Genomic DNA, 20065 nt, shown 5'->3' with positions numbered 1-20065 from the left:
TTTCCTCACTGCTCCTCACTGTTGCGCTGCCTTGGCACAGTGGCCACAGGTTTGTTGTCATCTTTGTGGGTGAACCGAGCTTGGTATCAGGCGTCTGCATGGTTTAAGGGTGGGATAACAGCAAAGGCACTGAAAATAGGGGCAACGGTTGAGGAAAGAGGCCCCAGAACAAGTAACAGTGCACTTCCTGGGCACTAATGGGCCATTGCCTATCACTGAAAGTGCAGCCTCGAAAGATGGGAAAAGACTTCTTCTGTTTTAGGAAAGGGAGCAGCAGCTGAGCAAGGAAAGAAACTGAGCAGCAGGGTGAGGCACTTGCTGCAGCCTTGAAAGTAATGTCCCCTCCAGGACTGGGCACTGTGTAGCCTGGGGTGGAAGTCAAAGGCTGAGAATTGCCTCAAAATTCAACCACCTTATAAAAGGACCAGATTTGGGGAGGAGGAGGAGAAAGCAAATGCCTACTTCAGATCCAGGTTTCCTCACTGAAGAGCTGGGTGTGCTCATCTTCACCACAGTGACTGAGGCCATGAAGGGCCGTGATGACCAGTGCTAGTTACACAGGTCAACTCCATGGTGTTGGCACCCAAAGCTCATGTTGGGCATGATCACCAAGAAGTGATTGCTTTGAGTGTGCAATGGTGGTGACTCAGGATAAGAAGTGACCACCAACATGGGGGGTGCTGTTGATGCATGTCAGCATAACAAAGGTTTGTTTTACAATTTAAACGGTAAAAAAAAGGTGCCATTATCACTGTGTCCCTTTTAAGTGAAGAGTTAAAGCGTGGGATTTCATGATAACCCTTTCAAAACTGACTGAAGAACTAGAACTGCTCCTGAGTGTCTTCTAGATGCAGAGAAACCCTTCATAGACTTGCTGAGAGCACTCTCATTAATTATCAGCTTTAGGTGCCTTGTAGTTTTGGAAAATTCTACTACACTTCTGCACTTTTAGCAAACCAAGTACTACAGATTTGCCTCCAAGTGACTGAGGGTCCCATGTAGGCTGCAGATCCCAAGCCCTAGTTCTTAGAAGTAATTCAAGGCCCTAATTTCAGCTGCCAGTTTGGAAGCTGAAAATTGGAGAAGTGAAAATGTGAGGTTTCTTTTTTTTTCTTTTCCTATTTCTATGCTGAAATTTGAAACAGCTACCACAAAATGTTTATAACCATACATAGTGCTCAATAAATGTCTACAAATGGAAGGAACTGTGTATGAATTATGTCTGATTTATACATTAAATAAAAATAGCAAGAGCCAGTTGAATTTTAAATGTTCTTCCCACATACGGTAAGCCTTGAAATTACAATGTCTATAGAATATTGCCAGCAAAAAAGTCTAATGCATTGCATATACTACATCAAAATACTTAAAAAGCATTCCAAGAGTTTATCAGATAAAGCAAATACTTGGGCCTATTTAAACCTTCTTAAATTGGGTTTTTATAGGGGGAATTCTTGGCAAATAAATTTCTTTTTAAGCTCACCCCACAACATGCAGACCAACATTAACCATAGGGACTGAGCTGCCAGTAACTGCTGAAAATAATTGCCCTTGTGTGGGTCAATAAACCCACCGGGCACATAACAGCCTGCAGGAACCAGACCCTAGCGGTGAGGCAGAACAACCTCCTGCCCAGCCCTGTACCCTGGCCACGAGTGGCAGATCCCAGCCCAGATCCCAGAAAGGCAGATCTTCGGCTCATCTCCTTATGGGGAAACAAAGCGTGTTTGATTACAGCATCTTTGGAGAGGTGGGAGCAGGGTCGTGTTATGATCCTGACCCCAGACCCTGCTTGACTGGCTCTCTGTGCCAGCCAGGAGCAACAGCCTTCCAAAGTGGGCACAAAACTGGGGAGTTTGGTGTTTAGCGCTAAACATCCACCCTTCCTGCCCCCGCTGAAGAGAGCCAAGCTTTAAAGAACAGGCTTCAAGGAGCTAAGGGCAACTTTCACATTGGGTACAAATAGGTCAATAAATTCATACTAGAGTTTTGCCTACAGTGTAATCCACCTCAGAAGATATGTGAAGCTAACATTTAAAAAGCAGTGTCATTACATAACCTTATTTAGTCGCAACATACTTTGTAGATACTTTTGCTGCTTCTTTGGAGGACTATTTTTAAACTACAGATACTCTCCACTCACCCCTACCGATTTAACTTTGAAGTGACGATACTTGGCCCGTTTGACCCCAGGGAGTAGAGACATTTAATATTTTGTCTTCCAGTTGATTACCCAGCCCAGACAAACAAAGGAAAAATAAATCCATTAAAATGTAATTTCAAGAAGAGTATTCCCAGGTTTTGCTAGCTAAATCACATTTTGCAATTAATGTGATTGTTATAAACATTTTAGGTCTAGCTCAAGATCATCCACGTATATCAAAATAAAATATTCTCATCCCAGTTTTATGGCACAGGTCTGTTAGAAAAATATTTCAGCAAAACAACAAAATCAAAACAAAACCTTGCAGTTTAATTCCCTAAACAACAGAGGTAGTTTATATTTATTCCAGCCATCTCTGCCACGGCTCTATGCATAATAAAGGTGCTTCCCAATTCTCCTTGCACAAACACAAGCACTATCATCTCAGTCCTTCCTCACCGTATGCTCTTCCCATCAGTGCTGAAGCATGCTCTGTGCCCACTGTCACCCAGCCAGTTGAAAATTTCCTGGATTCTATACCCCCAAAATAAAGCAAAGTAGGGGAATGCATGCCTTGAGAGATGAGCATGTATTTCCCTTCACCATCATATTTTTGTGACGGTGGGGACAGCGCAGTTGGCTCCCGTACGGTCTCAAAGGCACGGACAGACGGCATATTGCTGCATTCCCAAGTGGGTGCCTGCCCCTTTGGCTGGGGGAGGCAGCAGGCAAGGCGCAGGGTGCTGGGCCCATCACCCCCTTGTTGCACCTCCTCCAGAAGCTCGTTTGACTTAATTAACTAGGGCCAGTGAGATTTGGGATATCAGTTTATGCTCTTACCCTTGCAATCAGCCCCAAGAAGACCCTTCAGAAGTGGCTCTGGCACCCACGAGGGCCCGTGCTCACACAGGAACAACGTTTTTACTGCAGACATGAAAAAGTCTGGAGTTGCTGGTACAACAGCCAGCAACGTAACTAAGCATCTCCATGCAGGCCATAGCCCTTCAGTTGTGAAGTTTATACTCCAAGGGTAGAAGAGTGTAACAGCCTTGCAGCCAGTCTTTGTCAACAAGAAGATGAACCATTACAGTTGCCTCAGGAAGCTGCAACTGAATTTTCTGGGGAAACCAACACACTGACACATTGTGTTACTGCCTACCAGTTTAACTCCATCCCTGCGTGGCCTGACGACATGGAAGTTAGTTACCACAGCCACGTTAACGCCGAGCACAGACCTCATATGAAGCCCTCCTGCTTCTCCTTGCTCTGAGAAGAAATGTGTGAGCCTACAAAACCCTCTCCAAATGTGTTGGGTCCTATGTAGAGCTACCATAAATCTGCAGTCCCACCACGTGAGTAACAGCTTACTGCAGAACTGAGAGGAAGAGGAGCTGAAGCCATCCAGTTCTAAGCTTCAGCACAAGATAAATACAACCAGCAGGTTAAATGTTTCCCTGCTAAGTTTAAGCAGTAGTAGCCAGGTGCTGGCACCGCTCAAGAAGGTTTCTGCTTGCACAATCATAATGGATATTTTACCCTTTAATGGCACCAGTCTTTTCATAGTATATATATTTTAAATTAAAAAATAAAGACACCAAACTTTTAGTAAAGCTCGCTCTGGGCCTTCCCTTGTTCCTCAGCTATCCGTGGTGGTTTTGCCATTGACAACAAAAAAGGAGGACCAGAGCCTTTAATGCCCTACTTTTAAGTGTTAATACATTTACAGAAGACTATACAAACAAGCGCTGAACAGCAATTACACATTATTAGAGCTTCACAATATTTGTACATGTTGCTAAAATAAAGCTGCTAAATGAAGAAGCTTTATTAGCTTAGAGTTTTTGGCTGCTGTTATTAAAAAATATATTTACCTGAAAGGAAATCCAAGTATTTAATTTTACAAACAATTTAAAATATAGCAGTAAGCAACATAAACTATTGCTTTTTATGTTTATACAATTTTTTTGGCATAACACTGCCATACAGTTACAGAAATATAAAATATATCTTTATAGTGCATTACAAATCCAGAAACTGGTTACCACTCCTACCACATACATATGGTATTGGTACTACCAAACATGCACAGCATTCTGTAATTAAACACTGCAAAGGAATACAGAGAAGAGAGCAGGATCATTCATAAAAACTGACATGTAGCTGTTCCATTTTGCAAGTAAAAATTATTGGGGTTTGGTTTTTTTCTTTTTACTGCATTTTTTTCTTAGAATACATTTTAACAATGAAGTCTACAATATTTCCAAGTTTTATCAGTGCAAAACTATACCTAATCATCTGTTGCTGAACTCAAACTGCATAAAGGGCAAACAACCATGGAATAGGTTAAAACACAGAAAAAAGAGCAAACAATGATTTGCAAACATGCTTCAGCAGATCCCAAAAATATAAGTGCCATAACCTTTTTTTTACTGCAAAACAATAATTTTCACATAGTTAGCCACAGTACTAAATACATTCAGTATATTTCACAATTAACTTTAATTGATGAATATGCCACTTGACTTGTAAGCGTGGTAGAATTAAAGTGCCAAGTTTCTAAGTAGGAGATTTCTTTCAGAACAATTTGCCAATTCTCACATTTGTTATTTTATAGCAAACAGCTTAATGCTTTTGAAAATAAATACAAAGGTGATTATAAGTGTAAAGCCACAGGAGGTATCTATTTAATTGATCTCTATAGCTTTTGAACTATATTTTAGGAGTCCATTAGGTATAGCATGTATTAAATATATTCTTTAAAATAAACTCTTGCTTTCCCCAATGGTCTTAAGTAAGAATACTTAAGAATGTGGGCTGTAAAAAGGAACAAAGCTTTCAGGAAAACAAATAGTTCATAGGCAATACAGAGCACAGAGTTGTTACAGAGAGACAATTTACATTCCTCTTGAACTGCATCTAGGTATCTATTAGTAGTGAATCTATGCTGTTGACCATGATGTGAATGGTGCGTGGGTTGCCCATACTTGAAGCCTTTTTGACACAGTCTTCATTTTCAGGCTCAGATGGCCATCAAAAACACCTTTTGAGCAGTTACTCCAATTGCAACTGGAACTGGGGACACGTATCAAAATAAGTTAGCAAAATGTGGACTGAGAAGTATGGTTCTCAGCAATCCTCAGATAGTACTTCCATCTTCTACATGATCGCAACATTACGCACATTGATGCTGGTGTATCCAAACCCAGAGGTACCTCACTAGATGTGGGCTAGGAATAGGTTTTGCCTTTGACTGATCTTGCTTTTTACACTGACAGAGAATAAATAAATAAATCAATCTGTTCTGCAGTTGGAATGTGACTTTTAATACTTCATACAAAAGGATTTTATGTGTAAATATTTATCCAGATGGGATAAGTAAGATAATATTGTCATCAACATAAGACAAGTTTTCTGCCTAAGCAGACATCTGCCTAAGGACAAAAACACAGGGCATTTTCTGCCTAAGCAGGTATTTTATCATTAGAATCTCCCACAGCTTTTAAAAAGTCTCTTGAAGTGGATTACTGTTCATCTTACAGTACTGTTAGTAACTGTGTCCAAATGCACTAACAATTCTTGAATAAAAGATCTGAGACAAACAAGAGAGTAGTTTTTCCACACAAAACATAATTAACACATGGAACTCACAGCCACAAGGGATTGTAGAGGCTGAAAGAAACCACGACTTCAAAAATGGAAAAATTCCTGGAGAAAAATGGGGTCACCTTATCTGTTCTTTGTTTCACACCACCTGTTGGTAGCCACTGCTGGAGCCACAAGGCTAGAAACTTTTTTGGTTCTGATCCACACTGGTAGTTCTTGGGACAATGTATATCATTAGCATGATATTCTTACACTTTCAGTGGCAAAATTTACCTCACATACTTGCATCTTATTTATAAATACAGCTTTTGTCAAGGAAATTCAATAAGATATGTTACCTACAATTATGGCACAGTAAGAATTACATTTTTCACTTAAGCATACATAATTTACTATAATTTGTAATCAATACCATCACAACTGTCAGGAAAAGTGCAAAAAAAATAAATTAAACATATATATATAAATTTAATTTAAAAACAAACTACAGCTGTTTTCCATTTAAATGTAGTAAATCTCCCCTGACTTACCTTACTACATCATCCATCAATATTACACAAAGCTTCCAAGGTCTGTAAACTTTCTGGTTATAGCACAGGTATATGCAACTGCAGATTATTAGAATTATCCTGGAATAATTCAAGGAGGCTTACACACTAGGTTACATGAAATACAAACTATGATTATACAAATACCTAACACATCAGACTGCTGCAATCTTAGAGCAGGAAACTGAGGAGCTGACCAAGCCAGGGAGCAGCTCTCAAAGGTTTACTGCAAATATTTTTATTATCATAATCCTTCAGGATTACGCCTTTAAATACAAGCAATATGGACACCAAGGACTCAGTTCTGCTCCTAGGTATGTGCACACACGTAACTGCTCTTCTTACCTGAATGATCTGTGGTGCACACCTCATGTACCTAAGCTTTCAGGCTCTACGCCAACACAGTATCAGGTACAGAGGCACAGCTATGTCCTGGACAGCAGGGCACAGAGCTGTAGCTCAGCTGAAACTGCTGCACTTTTGCATGACTTGTACCATTGCCTTCACCGAGGTGTGTGCACTCAGTAACGTTCTGTCAAGTTGTGCATTCATATCCTCTCAACATAGGATACTTGGTATCAAATTCACAGGTGTGTGCATATAGGCACTACTCCCACTTAACAGTACCAGAGGCTACTCAGATGTACTTACTAGGAATTAACCCCTGTATGGGAGGTTCTGTTCAATTAATAAATTATTAGCTCAGATTCCAGTAAAACGCTGGGCCAAATCCCTTTATTGCGGTAAGAACGCAGAAACCCCCGAACACTTAAGTGTGTGTAGAGTAAAACAAAAGCAAGTCTAACAGTGAGCAAATGTCCTGACTTTCTTTGCACATCCTCAGTTCCTGAAGTAATGAGTAAATAACTACGTACTGGCATTTATGAGAATACAATCATTTCAACATAGATTGTACTGTAAACCTGAAAGCCAATACTCGGAACCTTCAAGCACGGGGTTGCCAGGGCTACGATTCCGTGATAAAATGCATACAGTAGACCCACTTGATCCTCACAAATCTCAATGGGGTGCTACGTTGTAAGACTGCCCTGTAATGAATCCTTCTTTTAAACAATTGCGAAATCAGAAGAAACAACTCCCCCATGAACAGAGTGGTAAACTGTTACATTTTACATAGAGCATAATTTGTTAGTTAAAGCTGAAGTGTCCCATGGGAGTAATTCTGTTGATAAAGCTGTAAAACAAGATTACAGGGTGCAGGAGCTCACCTGACACAAAAACCCCTCACTTATCTAATCCCCATAGTTCTTTGTAGGCAACTGGTATGCCACTGCTCTTCTCACTTCCATGAAAATTGACAGAAATATACTGAGTTGTGGATTTAAAATAAATTAAAATATAATAATGCAGATGTAATAAGGACATGAGTCCCAAAGTTTTTGACTGTATTTTCAGATATACTAGGCCCTTAATGCAGAGAGTCCTGCCAGATTAAAAGTACATTAAGTACTTAATTATGACTGGAGAACCAGCAAGCATGTATAGGTGAAAGTTCTGACATAATAACAGAATACCATACTGCAGGGAAATCCCTTGGATGCACATCCCAAGAGCTTTCTGGTTTAAAATTAGAGCAAGATTTCTCTTTTTTTTGTTGTTGTTCAGTAGACAAAAGATGAAATATCACCCAAGGTCATTCATGTTCAAACTACAGTATAAATATAACAACATCCGCAGCATCCCTTATTTCACTTGAACACTATGCATTACTTTTTTTTTTTTTTTAAGTGTTTAACCTTAACGCCAAAGTCCATAGACTGAAGTCTCTGTATAACTACGTATCTTATAGTTATGTTCCTTATACATGGGGTATAAATTTACGCTATGCCATTAAAGAAATTACTATGTAAAAACGCTATGAGGTTGGCATGATTAGGCACTCAAGAATTAAAACGTCATAGGCTGAACATAAAGTTGTCCTCCCTGTGTGTACGTGTGGAGTCAGCATCCTTCACTGCACGGACCAATTTTATCTCAGCATTTCCTGTCACCTTCTAAAGGTCAGAGGCAAACATGAACAAGGGGATCAGAGTTCAAGTCCAGGGTATTGTGAAAGGCTTCTCAGCACTACTCCAGCTTTAAAGAGGTGGTGTCTGCAGGAGGAATTCTCTGGGGCATTTCTGCTCAGGCAGACTTAAAGCCTCCTTCAGCCATCTGGGTTACCCTTAAAAAAATCCACTTGTTCCTTTCCTTACAAGTCAGAACAGGAGAAGGAGGGATACCTCTTCCCTCTTCCCTGCCTCTTTAGGATGGAAAGAGCCTAATCTTTGTCCACGGGTACCAAGATCTCCAACTGCCACTCTATTTGATCCCAAGAAAGAGTGCTACCTAGGAAAAGCAATGTACAATGCATTGCCATGATGGGAATTAGTGAAACAGAAAGATACAAGACATTTTGTCTATGCTCTGAAACCCCTGAAGACTTTGTCATTTTGAGTTATAAGACTTGGATAAAGTCCTGTAGCACTCTGACACTCAAACTGTAGTCAGCCACTTGCCTCATAACATTTAATCAAAAATACATTAAAGGCAGTGGATAATATATACACTTTAAATAGAAAATACATACAGAAGTTTTAGACTATTTGACGACCATAGAAAGCATGAGTTCTACCTGCATTATTTTTGAATTCATATTCTACACAATTAACTTTCTGGGTACTATCTTGTTTGACTGAATGGCATGACGTCAGAAGAGGCTAACTGGGGAAAGCAGGCAGTCCTTCAGTGAAGAAAGTTGGGGAAGATCTTAATTGGCAAATGCTTACCTGCTGGGCTCCAGCCAGGCCACAGAGTGGCCTGCCTCAGGTTTCAGCCGATGAACAAAATAACATTAAAGCATGAAAGACCTCTGATAAAGAGCAAAGAGAGGAAACAGCTGGAAGGAAGCATCAGAACTGCCTTTCTCTCCCAGACCAGCAACAGGGGGTTCAGAAGATCCTGCCTGACAGGCCCAGTGACATTTTCTCTGATGACTTTGGTACTTTGTGATGAAGACACTGCTTTTCAACTGTCCCGAGGCTTTCCAGGTGCTGAACCCAGCCGGAGGAGTTGTTTGATTGCAGCTGATCAACAGAGAGCTTTCACACCGAGACCAAATCTGAGTGATCACACAGATCCCTCCCCTCAAGTTAGTAGCAGTAACAACTGAGTCAAGAAAGAGAGAACTAACAGGGACTAAAAGTAGTCTAAAGTGCAACTTCCCTTGTACCCAAAAGCTGTGGATATAGTTTCATTGTAAGTTAAACTTTTATTCAATGTGCAATGATACCCAGCTGCATAGGACATGTTGATATCTGTTACTAAGTGTCTCCGACAAGGACGCTAATCTAAGGTAAAAGATGCTGTGCGAATATTGCCATTAAACATGAACGTAGTTCCTAAAAAAACATAGCCACTAGGGAGAAAACTGTGCTCTTGGAGTAATTTCTAGTTGTTTCATAAAAGGAAATCAACACAAAGTACATTAAAAGAAACTTAAAAATTCTGATGTTCCAAGGCTTCTAGTAAGTCACACTTTTTTTTTTTTCTAAATACTGGATGAATTTAATGGAAAAAAATAGATAAGCTTTTCTATGCAATCTGTCTGGGAAAGATAATGAATTTCTTAGCTTTGAATATACACGATTGTTTTAGAAAGCCACACCTGGCTGACTGCTGATAAGCTGAGGTTGAAAAAAATAAAACTAATCAACCTAAAAGAAGCCTAATCTGATGCATTTGCAATAAGCATAGCGTCATGAACATTTTATTCTACACTAGATGGAAATTTCACCCAAAATGAAGGAGCAATGAATAATTTGCTTAATTCAATATGAAACATAATGACTTCTAACCTCAGACTCATGATTTGAGCTCATCCTTGTTTTTTGTGGTGGTCCCCCCTAAAAGTGTATCCTTATCAGGGTTATCTTGTAGATCTGATGACATGTTATTTGAAGAATTTTCAGTGTCACATAAATCCTTCTCTATAGTGCCTGTGTGATTTCCACAGTCATTGTTCAGGTTTTCATCATCTTTTTTGGAATGAGAAGCATCCACCTTTCTGTCTGAAGTATCATGAATTTCCTCTGATTTTGAAAGCTGACCGGTGTCAGTATCACTGTTCTTTTCACTGTTGTTCTGCCTAACAGCATCACAGTTCATTTCTTGTTCATCTTGGTCATTTTCTTCCCTGTTTTTAGTGAGTTCTACCTTTCTTTCTTCAGTTGTTTTACCAACTGAGCTTCCACTTGCCAGTGTATTCTTAGGCTCTTTTGGTTTCTTGTGTTTTGTAATATTGTGAATAGAAATTGGAGATGCTGGCTTTTTATTTGTTTTGCTTCCCTCTGACTTCTGTTTTCTTGGGGGTCCCCAGATAAAATGCTCTGAGGGTGTATAATGTTGCTGGGCAAATCTCAGGAGTTTCCTCCTTTCTCTTCGGTCTCTAATAGTGTACACAAAATATTCTAGAGCACTTTGCTTAATGTTGGGAATGGTATCTTCCACAAGAGCTTCATGGAGAATAAATTTTACCAGGGGAGATTTGAAACTCTCATATCCAAGCTCACCAAGACTTTTCAGAATTCGAGTGATTCTCAGGTAGTTGTGTTGAGACCTTTGGAAGAAAAGGGTGAAAAAAATCCATTGAATCAGAAAAAGAAACACCTTACAGATACAGAACTGGAACTGCAATTCCTCACTCCTTTTTATCACTCCAGGTGTGTACTTCAGACTTCTTGTACTTTTAACTTCTCACAGCTGCTGAAGCTTGCTAGCACCTCCTTTGCTAGGATGTTGTGAGTGAAAATAGTGTCTGTAAAACGCACTGAGGCAACGGGCTAAAAAAAAAGGTAAAATCAAAGTGTGTACTGATTTTGATTCCTTCTGCTATACGTATTCTTTCTGAGGAGAAGACCCAGTCGCTTTATAAAATATGGGTTTTGTAGTGTATTGTAGCTACAGAATAGGATTCATTGCACTATTTAAAAGCTGGGTCTCTAGGCTAGACTAGCTACCTGCACTTCTCCCAGTCAGTCCTGGGACAAAAACAGGTACCTCTGGAGAGCAAGTCCCACTGTCTTAAGATAAATGGAACAAACTATCTTCTGGAAGTGCTTGTGAAGAGCTCTCTCCCTCATAAAGTATGCCCAAGTAAACAGTACAACTTAAATGACTCAATTTTAGATGGCTAAGGTTAGGTAAAAAAAGTCCCAATTCCTGACTTAAAACTGGGTAGCTACTCACTGGTATTACAGGAATTACAGTGTAAAAATGTGCAGTGAGTAACATTTGGGCTTCCTGAAACACTGTTTTATCTGTGGCCTGAGTCTGAGCCCACACTCATACAACATTTCAGTAAAATGAACAAATTACTCCCATTATTCACCAAAAATTATCCATCAGCAATTCTACCTACAAGCTTTCATTAGGATGGGAGAACAAAATACTGCAAGACAATGATCTTCAGCTCTAAGGTCAGAGGTATTAGGAAAGTAATCACAAGATCTGAAAAGAGGTTTTGATACAACTCATCTGCATGGGACAAAATTCAGTGCAAACTTATGCACCACAAAATGCCAATGAAAAGCAACTAGTGTAATTTGCTGAAAGCTGGGCTAAAGTTTGACTTAACGTATGTCTAACCCTCTCCAGTTAAGCACTGCAGTTAAAAAGCATTAAATATATAATATTTCATGTTTTGAGGAGGGAGAGAAATCTTGTTATTTAGCTTCCATACAGGTGTGGAGAATTCTATTTTTCTCAAAAAGAAATGTGAATTCAAAGATAAGCCACTCATTCTTTCCATCTGAGAAGCAACACTTTGGGATCAGGTGAAAATGCATTCAGCATTGATAAACAAATTATTTTGGAACTCTGATCTTTTTCAGCACCATCTGAAGTTGTATTTTCAGGGAACTCAACATCAGTTAGACTGGTAATGGGTGAGAAGCACGATCAAAGAAGAAGGAGGAATGTACATATACAGACACAAACCAGGCATTAACTATTTCTTTTTCTCTTCCTCCTGGCAATCTTTGGAAAATATATCTTCCCTTTCTCTAGAAAACAAAAGGCTAAACAGATTCTATGGCAATTCTAAAGAGCGGAGTGCATGTCATTACTTACTCATTCAAATGTTGAAATCTTTCTTGCCAGTTTGCTGCTCGTGCTACGTTTCCAGTTTTATCAATTAGTTTTATTCCAAAAAACTCCAACATCATTTTGTATGCCAAAAGGAATCTTCTAATTGCTTCTTTTGTTTTCTTGAATTCCTAATATACAAAGAATACATCCAAAATTCTAAGTGGCACTAAAGCAAGTACTTCTGCATTGTATAAATCAACTCTACATAACAAAACACAGTTATGTATCAAAATTAATATAATGGTTTGTATTGAGTTCAATTTGTATTACCTCAATTTCATATGTAGTTAATTCTTTAGCATAGAAGTTCAGACCTTGTTCTCTCAGTGGGAAAAGCCTGTTAAAAGAAAGAGCACATTACAGCTCACAGTATATGAACACTTCATCAAATTAATGCTTTGAAACAGAAATAGGTAATAAGCAACCAACCACTGTATGTAAGTGTGGTTATGCTCCAGTTTTTCATAGTCTCCTTTCCATTTATTTAGGACCTCTTCAATATAAACCCCTGCATAAAAGTAATTTGGAAACTGTTAGGTAGCCATCAAAACCAGCATTCAGCTACATAAAGTACATGTCACGTTAACATAATAATAGCACACACACTTTAATTCTCTTTCACATACTACGTGAAATAAGGTCTATTACAGCCATAAACAAACACATTTTAATTCAACATTAATTTAGTTACTAAAACTTAATTAAAAATAAGAGATTTATCAAATTTCAGTATAAACAAAACCAAATGACATACTGAGCTATTTACCAGCAGAGGGTATGTGACAGTAACGTCTGTAAAATATACTTCCCCAAAAGTTATCGTGTCGTAGATGCCTTCATCACACTGACTGGTAATTAACAAACCACTTACAGAAAATATTGCGTGGTGAATCATCTGTCACTGCTTTAACATGACAAAACTCCACATGCATGCGCGCATGTGTGTACAGACACACATATTCTTAGTGGAATAAAAGCCTCAACAAATTACAAAATCTCCCGTTCCAGGAATCTCTCCAGTTGCAAACAATATTAAGATTGGGAAAATCCTTCTCTGTTAGCTGTAGCCAAGATTCTTGCTGCCATTGCTATAAGTTTGACCTTCGGTTCTCAGGTCATGCTCAACAAATGAGAATTTCAGCTTTCAGTGGTCTCAAACCAGTTGTTGAGTTCAGTCAGTTCCTCTTGGAAAGTCACAGTGATAGAAAAAGGGGACAAAGTACATGTGAAAGGAAATTAATTACTCTTCACACTGTGACCGTGCTCATGAAATTCAATCATGGGCCAGGGCACTTGTCCAGGCACTGCACAAAGTACGTAACAGGATGTTCCTTGTTCCAAAACCTGTACAGTCCCTTCCCATGAAGGAACTCTCAGTGTTAGCCTATTTCTACTCTGTAACCAACAGTTTTACCACTACCGCACAGCTTCTCCTAAAGTAAAATAGTCTGGGAACGGCCTAAAAAGCCCAAAGCCACAGGTAGATAGTCTCCTATTATACATCTGAGATCTCTCTCCCTGCAGTGAAAATTTCCACTTAGGTCTCAATGACAAAGGAGAACTCATTTGGTACTTTTCTTCAAGAAACGGAGAAAGCAGCCAGAGGGGCTGCTAAGGACATGGTGGCTTCCAGTGCAGGCAAGGCTGGAGAACGACCTTGCAAAGAGGATCTCCTGCCATCGCTGCACTGTATCCAACCTACATTTGAAGCATGGGAAAACACGTTGTTCAATTCCAGGGCAGAGACACAAACAGGCCAGCTCTAAGTCAGAACCACAAGCTAAACCTGTAGGTCACGGAATTAAGCTTCAGATCTAGTATTGCACTAGAAATGTCTTTGGTTTTTTTATTAACATTCCCCAGAAGTTTAGTCCCTAACATGGTAGCTTAAGACTCCTACTGTACACTCTCACAGACCCACAGACTTAGGTCAAGGTGGTGGCTAATCTTTCCCATTCTCAAGAAAAACTTCTGCACAACCAGAGGTCACAGCTATCAACACTTCAGCCTGCACAGTCTATCAGTTACTGCTGACACTACCAACTGTGGGTTTCTCCTAAAAAAATAGAAATTTTATTCTTTACAAATTTTAGGAGGGAAGCCCTCCTCTAGCTTTCACGACTGTCTCTTCTCATGGCTAATCCTCTTGAATTGCTCTTCCATTTTGCACTTTATAAGATGCCTCCCAACGTGGGAGGTTCAGGTGGACCTCAGTGCCCCTCTCTTTCTTTCTGTGTATGTTCTCTGTGCAATGTCTCCTGAATGTGCTACTTCTATACTGGTAATTCACAGATCTAACTCTTCCGGTCAAGCTAAAAACACAGCATCTGCCTGTGGGTATCTAGATACAACTCAAGATGATTAAAAGGAGGTCTTATCTTTCTTTCACATAACCCAACTTGTTTTCCCACTTTCTGAGGGTATTATGATATGTATTTTGCCTATAAACAGCTCTCATCTTCAACCTTTCGATATGTACGTCTTTTACATCCTTCTGTATAACACCCCTTCCTATCCAGCTTCCTATTAGAACTTTTGACATTTTGCATCTCAGCATCCTTTTTCCTGACCTTGAAAAGTGCCACCTTGTCACACTTACATCGACCCTGAATGGTGCTGGTAAGACCATGTTTCTAGACCACAGCTATTTTATATTGCCTCTTTTTTTGCTTTGCATTGTTCCATTGTGAAGCCCTTTTCTGCAACATCAAACAAAAACTGTACGCCTTCAACTTTCAAAGCCTTTTGTGACCTGTCTCTTCCTACCTTATCAGAACCCACTTGTTACTGTGAGACTAGTCCTGCCTCTGACAGGATCATGCCTCAATGGCAGCCTCCACGTCTTACTTCTGTACTCCAATCTGCACTTCGGTATTTCTTTCCAAGCTGCTCTCATGCTGAGAGGATCTTTTTGCAAACACCTTCAAAGTAACCTCCTCATGATTCTTTTAAAGCTCTCAAAAGCTTATTTTTGGCCTGCAAATTTTTTTTTTTTTTTTTTTTTTGCTAATGGCTAAGCTCTCGTGCCAAGACTCCTGTCTATCACTCTAACCAAGACTGTTTTATTGCCTCCTTCTGCTTCCCCATCTGTTTGCTACCCTCTTGTCTCTCATACTTTGACTGCAAACTATCTAGGGCAGGGCTTGTCATCTTTCAGCTCATCCTGTGTTTGTGCAGAACACTTCATATGAGGTTCCTGCTCCACTACCAGAACCACTAGGGACTTTGAGAAATGATTTTATTATTGTTATTATAATAATCTCATATGAGGTAGTTACAACACATTCTTTTTCCCTTACATAGTGCCAGGGATAACAACCTGATACCTGCCGCTCCTATTCAAGCAGAACAGCTTGTGCAGCACAGGGGAACAACTTCAACTTTGTTTAATAAAAGGTAGCACCACTCCCGTAAAACAGTGGTACAAACAATGTTCCGTAACTACATTATGCTGAAAATGAATGAGAAAAGCACCACCTCCTGAGAGCAAAAGCCGACTGGTTTAAGCATAACCTGCTCCTGGGTTAACAACGTGCTACTCCAGCATGGAACGTTTCAAGTTGTACAATATATAACTATACATCTTTAATTTGTCAGCACCACAATTATCACTACAGTTTCACTTTGTTACTATTATTAGTATTATTCTTTCATTATCACTATTATTGCCACAGATTACTCACCATCAGGTTTAAATGGGATTTTATTTTTGTAAAAGCGGAGATTGCACAAGTCATTTTGATATCGAAGATCTTTAAAGTTCTGCTAAAAAAAAAGGAAATAGGACATTATCAGCCTACAAAATCCTATTAAGAGTATCCAGAAAGTGATACTGTGCTCTTGATAATGTGACGACAAAAACATTTCAGAGTTTTAGGAACCACAGTTTTACTCATGCCCTTAAAGACTCAGTTTAAGGATCTGCAAGTTCCTTCTGGCTGGTACCTTCTCCTACCAAGGCAGAGGTGAGAGCAGCAAGCATAGCAGTACCTTGACTTCAGCCCCAAGGAACTGGAGTGACAAATAACAGTAAGACCACAGTCTGTAGCCTACCGTTTTTGATGTTCAAGGCATAAGCCTGTTTCTGGGCTCCTACCACCATTCCCAGGCTTACACATCTCCCGTGTTTGCAGTTACACCTAGGATGAAAAGATGTTGCGCTAGTTTCACTCCTCTCCCAGTGGCATACGTTGGGCCTCTGCATCAGCTTTTTAATTCATTCCTTATACTTATCAGATACCACAAATGTTTAGGAACATCTAGGTTGTGTGTTGTCATCTACCAAAAAGGCAATTTTAACCACAAAATGTTCTTACTGGATACTGATGTCGGTACTTGTATAAATCCCTTGCTGCATAGAAGCTTCTCTTTGGCTTGGCTGTCAGCTCAGTTCCATCACCACTCTGAAACAGTTAGAAAGTAGATAACCACACACAAAACCAGCAAATTACATATTTGTGTAATAGTAAAATGATTATTTTTCATGATGGATTTCAGCACGTAAACAAACACAAGCCCACATATTTGCCTACCGCTTGGTCAAGCACTGAAAATCTCCCTGCTGAATACTTAACACCACACACTTCAAACCTAAATTAAAAAATAAAATAAAATAAAATACAAATGCAAGACTACAAAATGCCCTTCCACTGAGACTGAATCTGATTTAAATCAACAGGTGTATTGTAATTTCCAAATGTAAAACTTCAAAGTAACTTAGGAAGTGATGGCACAAGACAAAATAAGTAATCGAACATGAAGATGCAGAGATACTACAAATTTCAAACAGGAAATCATACTATTCGCAAAGGCTATTCGTCATGTGCACATTGACTAAATTGCTATCATTGCATCCTGTGGAAGAAAATGAATAGTCATGAACAAGCCAAACTGCAGTTCTAACACTTTCCTGAACCATTTTCTATTATTTGTTCCTCCAAACTTAAATTTAAAGCCTAGCAAGAAGAACCACTAAACCCCAAAACAAAATCCTGCTTAGGGAAAACACCTATGTACAAGAAATCGTACTGGCCCCGAGCTGTTTGGAAGCTGTGACCTGAAACAACCAGAGCTCATCAAGGTCAAAGGAAATAATCCCACTGACTTCAGAGAACACTTGAAAAAGCTGCATGCATTGAAGAACAAGAGAATGAAGTATTAGTTTACAGAGACTTCAACTTGCTATCGACAACTTTATTTTCTTTGTAATTTCTTTTAACCTTACTGCAACAAAGGGTTTTGCATTCCTCAATCTTGTAAAACGAGTCTCTACACTAAAACCAAAGGCCAAATGAGAATGAAAAAAATCATTCTGCTCCTTGCATGTAACAGGTTAAAGTCAAGCCTAAAAAGGGAAGTTCCCTGTGAATGCACTGGACGAATGCCTGTATCACTGCCCATCCAGTGGCTTGTCAATAGCACATTAATGATGAACAAGCAGCTGTTTTCATTTTTCCTATTGCAAGGCCAGCTTTGACCGTACCTATGGCCAAAACCATGCTTACTTGAACAAGCAACACGCCTTGACACTCAGTTACCGGGCATCGGTACCACCGTGTATCCAGCAGAAGAGGGATGAACACTTATGCTTATTTAATTTCGCACTGTTTCTGAATCAAGTATAAATGTCATACAGCCAACAGGCTAAAAATCAGATCCAGCTGGTCCACCCCACATTCAATTCGAAATCCAATAAAATTATCGGCAAAGCAACCCTGTATTTCTTTGGGGTCGGCATTTTCAAAGGTTCCCAAAAGACAGAAACTTGCTCTGAAAATTCCTCACCTCGGAGCCGCGAATCCAGCACTCAGACCTTTAGCCCGTGTCATTAAGAGGCCAAGTGCAGGCTACATGTAATTGAAAGCAGCACCTTCCCTAGAAACGGCAGCAGCGGGACTGACAGCGGCCCCAAGGCCGCAGTTTTACCCCGAGAGCAGGCACGGCGGCGCCGGGGCTCACCCGCGCTCCAGCCGCAGGGCGCGCTCACCCCCGGCCGCGCTGCGCCGCCCCGGCCCGCCAGCGCCGCGGGAGCAGCGGAGCGGGGCGGCCCCGGCCCGGCCCGGCTCTGCCTGTTCTCCGGCGCCGGGGAGCGCGGCCGGGCACCGGCAGGAGCGCCCGGCCCGGCCCGGCGCCGCACGGCGCAGCCGCCAGCGCGCAGTGCCCGCCGCCCCGCCGCCCCGCGCCTGCCCCCCGGCCCGCCGCGGCACGGCCGCGCCCGGCGCTGGCGGTACCTGCTCGGGGCCGGCGGCGTCCGCCTCTGCCCGCTCGCCTTCCTCCGGCGGCGGGGACGGGGGCGGCGGGGGCTCCGGAGGCCGGCAGTCTGCGGCGGGCAGCTCGGCCGGCTCTTCCCCGCCTCCCGCGGCGGTGCACACCCCCTCCTGCCGCCTCGGCTCCCCGCCGGGCTCCGCCGCCTCGGGCTCCGAGTCGGTCTCCCAGGTGGAGTCGCAGTCCTCCACCGTGGTGGGCTCCTTGAAGCTGACCCCGCTCAGCAGGCTGCCCATCGGGCAGGGCCGGGCCGGGCCGGGCCCGCCGCCGCCGCCGCGCCGCCCGGAGGCCGCGGAGGCCGAGGGCTGGGAGCGGCCGCGGGCTGCCTACGGCTGCGGCATGGCGGGGCGGGGCGGCGGCCGGGGCTGCTCCCCCCCCGGCCCCGGCCCACGGACACGCGCGGGGCGGAGCTGGAGGCTCCGGGATTTCCACAGGAGACAGGCGCGCACGCCCCGTCCCCCTCCCGCCCGCAGCGCCCGGCGCGCCCAGCCCCGGCGGCGGGCACGGCCCCGGCGGTACCGGGGCGGGGGGCACGGCCCCGGCGGAACGGGCCGCCGGCACCGCGGGGAGGTGCGGGGCGTCCCAGCGCCACCCGCCGCCGCCGCCGCCCCGGCCACCGCGGGACGGTGCCGTGGGGCTGGGGCGGCCCCGTGGAAACCCATGCCCCGCAGGGAAACGGCGGGCATGTCCCCTCCGAGGAGGTGTACCCCGCGGGGGTCTCTCCTCTTGCAGGAGACCTGGGTGTCCCCTGAAGGGTTCCGAGACAAGCGAGGGAGTGCGGCTGTCACGGAGAGGAGCGGGTGCAGCTGCCCGGGGCAGCGCGCTGTGCAGCAGGTGCTTGTCTGCTGACAGAAGCAGCCGTGTTACCGGCAGCGTGCAAGCACAGGCTGGCCACTAGACACGGAAAGGGCGGCGGTGAGGTGGACCTCAAGGAATATACAGGTGCCAGAGGAGACAGGAATGGAGGGGGCAGCAGTGTGGTAACCAGCCAGTTTCAGCTGCTCCTAAAACGCCTGAGAGTTTGGGGATAACACTGAGGTGACATTCAACGGTCCATTTGGCAGGGGCGTTAGCAGTGCATTTTGCGTTTGGCTAGAGCATGCCTTTTGGACAGAAACGCTGCCTAGAGCAAAGACCCGATGAGCTGAAGGCTTAGCACATTGTTCCAGTGGCTGCTCTCACCCTCATGACTGAAAATGCATTCTTCATTTCTAACCTGGATCGTCAGGCTTCAGTTCACACGCACAAATTTCTGCCTTTTCCTTAAAGACAGTTCTGTGCTGTCTGGTATGTTGCTGCTCCTAAAGATGGGCACTATCATCAAATCACCTCAGTCATTGTCTTGGCAAACCAAACAGGT

The 20065-nt window shown here is 42.5% G+C and overlaps 1 protein-coding gene across 2 annotated transcripts; it reads right to left on the bottom strand.

Moving 5' to 3' along the window:
• Positions 1–3818: 3818 nt before the first annotated feature.
• On the bottom strand, positions 3819–19100 carry OGFRL1 (opioid growth factor receptor like 1). Of its 2 annotated transcripts, none has more exons than XM_056342398.1 (7): positions 18672–19100; positions 16758–16844; positions 16125–16203; positions 12871–12949; positions 12712–12778; positions 12424–12569; positions 3819–10912 (listed from the first exon to the last, which is right to left on the bottom strand). In XM_056342398.1, exons 1-7 carry the CDS (start codon positions 18939–18941, stop codon positions 10159–10161), a joined length of 1482 nt encoding a protein of 493 aa, XP_056198373.1. In that variant the 5' UTR covers positions 18942–19100; the 3' UTR covers positions 3819–10158. The 2 variants fall into 2 exon arrangements, with proteins under 2 accessions (XP_056198373.1, XP_056198371.1); XM_056342396.1 differs by having other exon boundaries at positions 16125–16206; positions 18672–19099.
• Between the last annotated feature and the right edge of the window lie 965 nt (positions 19101–20065).

Source organism: Falco biarmicus, chromosome 6, assembly GCF_023638135.1.
Source record: "Falco biarmicus isolate bFalBia1 chromosome 6, bFalBia1.pri, whole genome shotgun sequence".
NCBI classification, from domain to species: Eukaryota; Metazoa; Chordata; class Aves; order Falconiformes; family Falconidae; genus Falco; species Falco biarmicus.
This window is presented reverse-complemented; position numbering and strand designations above follow the sequence as displayed.